Source organism: Eriocheir sinensis, chromosome 3 (genome assembly GCF_024679095.1).
Source record: "Eriocheir sinensis breed Jianghai 21 chromosome 3, ASM2467909v1, whole genome shotgun sequence".
In the NCBI taxonomy this organism is placed as follows: domain Eukaryota; kingdom Metazoa; phylum Arthropoda; class Malacostraca; order Decapoda; family Varunidae; genus Eriocheir; species Eriocheir sinensis.
The window spans coordinates 13,659,945-13,665,944 of record NC_066511.1 but is presented as its reverse complement, the minus strand read 5'-3'; the positions used below and the strand labels follow the sequence as shown (position 1 = coordinate 13,665,944).

At 44.0% G+C, this 6,000-nt stretch overlaps 1 protein-coding gene across 10 annotated transcripts in view; it reads right to left on the bottom strand.

The window, feature by feature from the left end:
- LOC127005350 (sodium channel protein 60E-like) overlaps nt 1-6,000 on the bottom strand; it is a 215,815-nt gene that overhangs the window by 65,497 nt on the left and 144,318 nt on the right. For all 10 annotated transcript variants that reach the window (XM_050874196.1, XM_050874155.1, XM_050874170.1 and 7 more), the window contains one exon: nt 2,777-2,968. In XM_050874196.1, the coding sequence (XP_050730153.1) occupies nt 2,777-2,968 (192 nt within the window). The remainder of the gene's footprint in view (nt 1-2,776; nt 2,969-6,000) is intronic.

Here is a 6,000-nt window from a genome sequence, read left to right as displayed (position 1 = left end):
AATCTTCACTTTAAATGGATTCCACAATCTGCGATTCCTCATGACATACATTCATGTAACATGCGTCCATCTCTGTCTGTCTGGCATCCCTACATCAAGGGACATGCAATACATTGCCAATCAATCACTCATGTGCTCCATCACAGCCTGGGCCAGAGAATTTGTCACAATGTGGCACAAGTTAGCCATAAGCTTCTAAAAATGCATCATAGCCTACATGAGCATTTTTATTTTCATGAAACACACTGCATATCTCTCTCTCTCTCTCTCTCTCTGTCTCTCTCTCTCTCTCTCTCTGTACTATGTGTGTGTGTGTGTGTGTGTGTGTATTTTTACCTAATTGTATTACACATGATTAGTTAGTCTCGTGTTATCCTGTCTCCACGCCTACTGTTGTCAAGCTTAGATCTTAAGTCATGGCTGTGCTAAGTTTGGCGCTAATCTAATTGTGGCTCTTTGTATCTTTTCAAGCTTTCTTACATACATTTTCCTGAATAACAACCAAGCAACAGCTGCATACTCAAGCCCAGATAATATCATCAGTATTATCAATCACCTTAGCACAGCTTCACCTATATCAATAAAAATCACTCTCATATTCATGAGTAATCTGTGTTTCTCCAGTGATCTTGTTTAAGTGACTTTCTGGTGATATTTTGTCTTGTATTATTATTCACAAATCTTTTTCTTCCCTAACTTTATTGATTTATTTTATTCTTCATTTTATAGGCACATCTGGGTCTTCTCCTCTTCCTAATTCCATCTACTTCTCTTGAAATGGTCCTATCCAACAGAATCCATTTATTAATACAAATTTGGTTCTGCCTACTAATCTCTCTTACTAAGTTTCTTTTCTAGGAATCACCTTTAATAAATTTCTTTAAACTGGAGGTTTGAATGTCACACACACAAAGTGGATATAGTACAGACTTTTGCTGCTACAGAGGGCAAGCAGTAACCTTTCTTTTTCTCTGATGCTTTTGAGATATCTTAATTTTCACCTTGTTTTGAATTCACTTGACCTACAAAAAAACCCCATTAATCTGATCAGTTATGGTTTACATATTATAAACCTCCTTTCTTAATTCTTTCACATACGAGGTGTTACCCAGAAATTCTTGGAATTTGAATGTCCCACACAAAGTGGATACAGTACAGTTTTCTACTGCTGGAGAGGGCAAGCAATACCCTTTTTCAAGTGTGCCAACAACCAGCATGTCCAAAAATCATATTCTTGCCATACATACATTTTTGTAAGATCGTATTCTAGAGGTCTGGTGCTTTCATTTCTAACTGAAATAAGCAAATTTCATGGGGCTGAGAAAGTTCAAAGAAGTGTTTGAATGATGCTGCTATGAGCCAAAGTAAGATCTTATATGGTACAAATGCTTCAAGGAAGGACAAAGCTCTTATGTCAATGATGAGCATTATGGACAGTCACTGATGAGTCAAATACAGCAAAACATTGCAAAGTCTGAGGCTATTGTTTTAGATTGTATATAAACAGGACTTGTGCATGTGCCTTGCATCCTTTACAACAGCAATCATTAATTGGCTCGCAACTCAAAACATAAAAAGGAAGTCTTACCTACTTTTCTCTTTTCCTTTTCTTCAGTCATACGTTCAGTGGAGATGAATTCATAATGTTAGTGACTTAGACCTTGCCACATGCTCTCCCTTGCCTACAGTGACAGTAGCTTATAAAGTTAATGATGATGGACTACTAATTTGGTAGAGATAAGTTATGACCTTGGTTATACAGGTCTAGGGTACAATACTAAAACATTTTAATAAGAATAAGACAGCCATTACCTTGCCAATCTTATTTTTCATAACAAAATGCTTTGGAAATCTTGCCTCAGACCAACAGAGAAGACAGTGGAAACAAGGCATTAAAGAAATTACTATTCAAATTGTTGAATTCTTCACATTTTAGAGTAGCTTCTTGTATGTCCCTAGGTCACAAAATTCTTTAATTTCATTCTTTAACCACTCACTCTTTCTCTTTAAAATATTTACTTTCTCAATTAATTCCTTAATTTTTCACTGAATTAACCAAAATCTTGTTTTGTTCCTGCATATATTTCAACTTTTTTAGAGGACTATACTGATTTCTGTTTATCTGTCTGACATACAGTCTGGCACATTGACATTTTTTTCTCATTTGTTGCTTTGGAGACAGGTTAAACACAAGCAGCTGCTCACACCAGGCAGTGATTATGTCTTCCTACTACAGGTGGGATATGGGATGTGAGGTGTGTGTGCATGCCTGTCTGTGTGTGTGTGTGTGTGTGTGTGTGTGTGTGTGTGTGGGTGTAAGATAATTAGTATACTATCTCTATACAGTATAGATATGTTAGAAAACACATGAATGTACTTCATAAAGGTTCAACAGAAGGAATAGGAGTGTAAAATAACATGGATACACAACATCACTAAACCAACATCTTCAGTACTACACTCAAGTTACCTATACAAATACCAATATCCTACAAACTACAATAACATATTTTCTTAGACATGTAAGCAAGTACTGATGGTGCTGTGGTACAAATAACTAATAAAAGATCAATGACAGCTGCTGATTTGGCACTGCAGATAAAAGTTTTTCTGGGGGGATCATTAGTTACTAAACTGGTATGTCTTCAAGAGCTTTTAACATTGAGAACAACAAATCTGTAATAAATCATGATGCCCACTTAGAAACTGACTGATGCAGATGCAATACAACAACATATCAGCAGGCTATCACTGAAGGGAAATCCTCTCAACATACCTTTTTCTTGAGTGCATTGAAGTTGTCAATGATGACACCAATGAACAGGTTGAGGGTAAAAAATGATCCACAAACGATGAAGATAACAAAGTAAATATATGCATATATATTTGCTTCTCTCTCAGGTTGCTGGTCAATGCCTCGGCAATCAACAGCGTCCTCCATGACCTCCATCCATCCTTCAAAAGTTGCCTGGAAAGAGGTAAATAATATAACTACATACAGTCGGACCCCCTCTGACCAGTGCTTGGAAGGGATTTGATTATTTATGTGTGTGTGTGTGTGTGTGTGTGTGTGTGTGTGTGTGTGTAATTCACCACGGCCTGATCACGAGTTGGACTTGCAATCGCCAGCAAATACCCTCCCGACAAGAGCAAGCTCATTATAGTTGATCTCTGAGTACTGCCATGACCTGTGTGTGTGTGTGCATTTACCTAGTTTATCTACTTACCTAGTTTACCTAGTTGTGACATATGGGAAAAAAGCTACGCTCGTGCTGTTCCGTCTCTATATCCACTCTTATCAAATTTTTCCTTAAAATCATGAATGTTTCTTGCACAAATCACCTCCTCCTTCAGTCTATGCTATAGCTCAATGCTTCTGTTTGGGAAGCTAAACTTTTTCACATCTCTCCTGCACGTGGTCGCCCTCAACTTCTTTCCATGTCCTCTTGTTTCTCTTTCGTTCCACACACACAGGTCCTCTCTGTCCAGATGCTCCACTCCGCTCGCCACCCTGTAAGACTTCCTGGCCAGACTCACCGTTGTTATGAACTACGCTACCAAGAAACGTGAAACTTTCTGAGATCTCAACGTCCTCACCACATGCATGAACGGACTGTATTGTTTCATCTGGCAAGCCTCCACACACCTATACCTTGGTCTTGGCCCAGGAGACCTCAAGTCCCAAGGGCTTTGCCTCCTCGTGCAGTGCCTCGAGAGCCATCACCAAAACCTCCAGCGACTCCGCTAGGAGTACTGCATCATCAGCAAAAACAAGGTCAGTGACCCTGGTATTGCCAATGGATGCTCCGCAATGACTCTGGTCCACAACTCTGCCCAGTACCCAGTCCATACAAGTGTTGAAAAGTGATGGGGCAAGGACACAGCCCTGCCTCACTCCCACATTCATGGGAAAGAAGCTGTACAAGCCCCCCCCACACACTTCACAGCACTCTCTGTCCCAGAATACAGGCCACTCAGCAAACCAATAGTCCTCCCAGGAATCCCACGGAGTCGCAGAAGATCCCAGAGTGCCTCGCGATGCACTGAGTCAAACACCTTCTAGAGATCGATATAGGCTGCAAGCATCCCCTGTCAAAACTCGCGTCGGCGCTCTACCAGTACACGAAGTGCTAGGATACAGTCATTGTTGAATTACCAGGCGTGAAACCAGACTGTTCAGGTCTCTGCAGCTTCAGCAGCTGGCTGCGAATTCGCATCAGCAATAGGTGGGCAAGAACCTTGCCTGGCACACTGAGCAGTGTAATGCCACAGTGGTTGTTGCAGTCCTGGTGGTCCCCTTTCCCTTTCCAGATAGGGACGACCAACCCCCTCTTCCAGTCTGGGGGAAAGGTACTGGACTGCCATACAGCAGTCAAGACAGCATGCAACCTGCAGATCATGGCCTCACCTCCAGCTTTGAGCAGCTCTACACTGATGTTACATGTGCCAGGTGCCTTTCCACCCCTCAATTTTGCCACAGCCTCTCTGACCTCAACCAGAGAGGGTGGGCTTTCGTCAATGGGTGGATCCGTATCTGCCACCTGCAACCCAGCAACTGAAAGCTGCCCACATGGAGGGTCAGCCATGTACAGCTGCTCAAAGTACTCAGCCCAACGAGCTCTCTGCCCATCCATGTCCGACACGAGGCAGCCGTCAGCTGTTCGGATAGCACTCACCTGAGAGGGAGACTTGGAGCGGAGCTTCTTCAGGGCTCAGTAAGCAGGTCAGAGGTCATTCGCATTTAAATGGTCCTCGACTTCCTCTGCGAGACCCCTGACATACCTCTCCTTATCTCTCCTCAGGAGAGCTCTAGTCCTACGCGACAGAGCCCTGTATTGGTCCTAATTCCCAGCACTTCTGGCAGTGTGACTCTCCTCAATATTCTCCAGCGTCTTCACTGTGGCAAAGCCACTCCTAGATCTCAGGTGCTCTCCAATGCACTCCTTGGCAGCTCGCAGAGTTTCACGTTTGAAGGTATCCCACAGTTCTACAGGGTCCTCCAGGGTGCTGAGCACGTCGAACCGATTTAAGACTGTCACTGCATACTCCTGAGCACATGCCAGGTCCTTCAGCCTCTCGAGATGGAACACAGTAGTGTTGCATCTCAAGATTCTTCTTGACCTGGCATGAAGCTTGAGTGTTGTAACAGCAAGCCTATGGTCAGTTGCAAAGAACTCAGCGCTCCAGTAAACCCTGCAGTTCTGAAGGATCCTCCGTGTACTTACGAGGATGTGTTCAATCTCTTTAGCTACTCCTCCGGCATCGCTATACCAAGTCCAACGGTGCAGCTCTGATCTCTGGTACCAGAAACCTGCAATTCTCAACCTTCTGGATTTTGCAAAATTCAGGAGGAGAGAGCTGTTGATGTTCCTGGTACCAGAACCATGGGGACCAACACATAGCTCATAGCCAACCCTGTCAGTGCCAGTAGTAGCATTGAAGTTGCCCAGGACAATGAGTGTGTCCCGGGGAGGGCACTGGTCTAATACGGAGTCGAGTTTGGCGTAGAACATCTTCTCTTCAGTTTCATGCATTTTGGTAGGAGCGTACACTGCAACAAGAGACATGAAGCCCAGTGTGTGCTTCAGCCTCACTCGCATTATATGCTCATCAACCGGAGCAACTTCAACCAGAAATGGCAGCAGTTGGCTGGAGATGCCCATAGTTACCCCCTTGACATGGAAGCCATTGCTCATGCCAGACCAGTAGAAGGTGTACCTCTCCTTACTGATCTCGTTACTGCCAGGCCTCCTCATCTCAGAGAGTGCTACTATGTCCACCCTCAGCCTTCTGAGCTCATTTGTTAGGTAGGGCAGTCGATCATCATCCGAGAGGCTTCGAACGTTCTAGGAGCCCACACGCAGAGCCCTCCGAAGGTTAACCCCGGGCCTGGTTCTGCGGGTGGGTGCAGCCTCTGCACCACCCTGGCCACCCCCAAAACAAAAAGAGGGGCTAGGGGGCCCTTCCTCCTTCGAGGTGCAGGGGTCCTGTAGGCTTTGC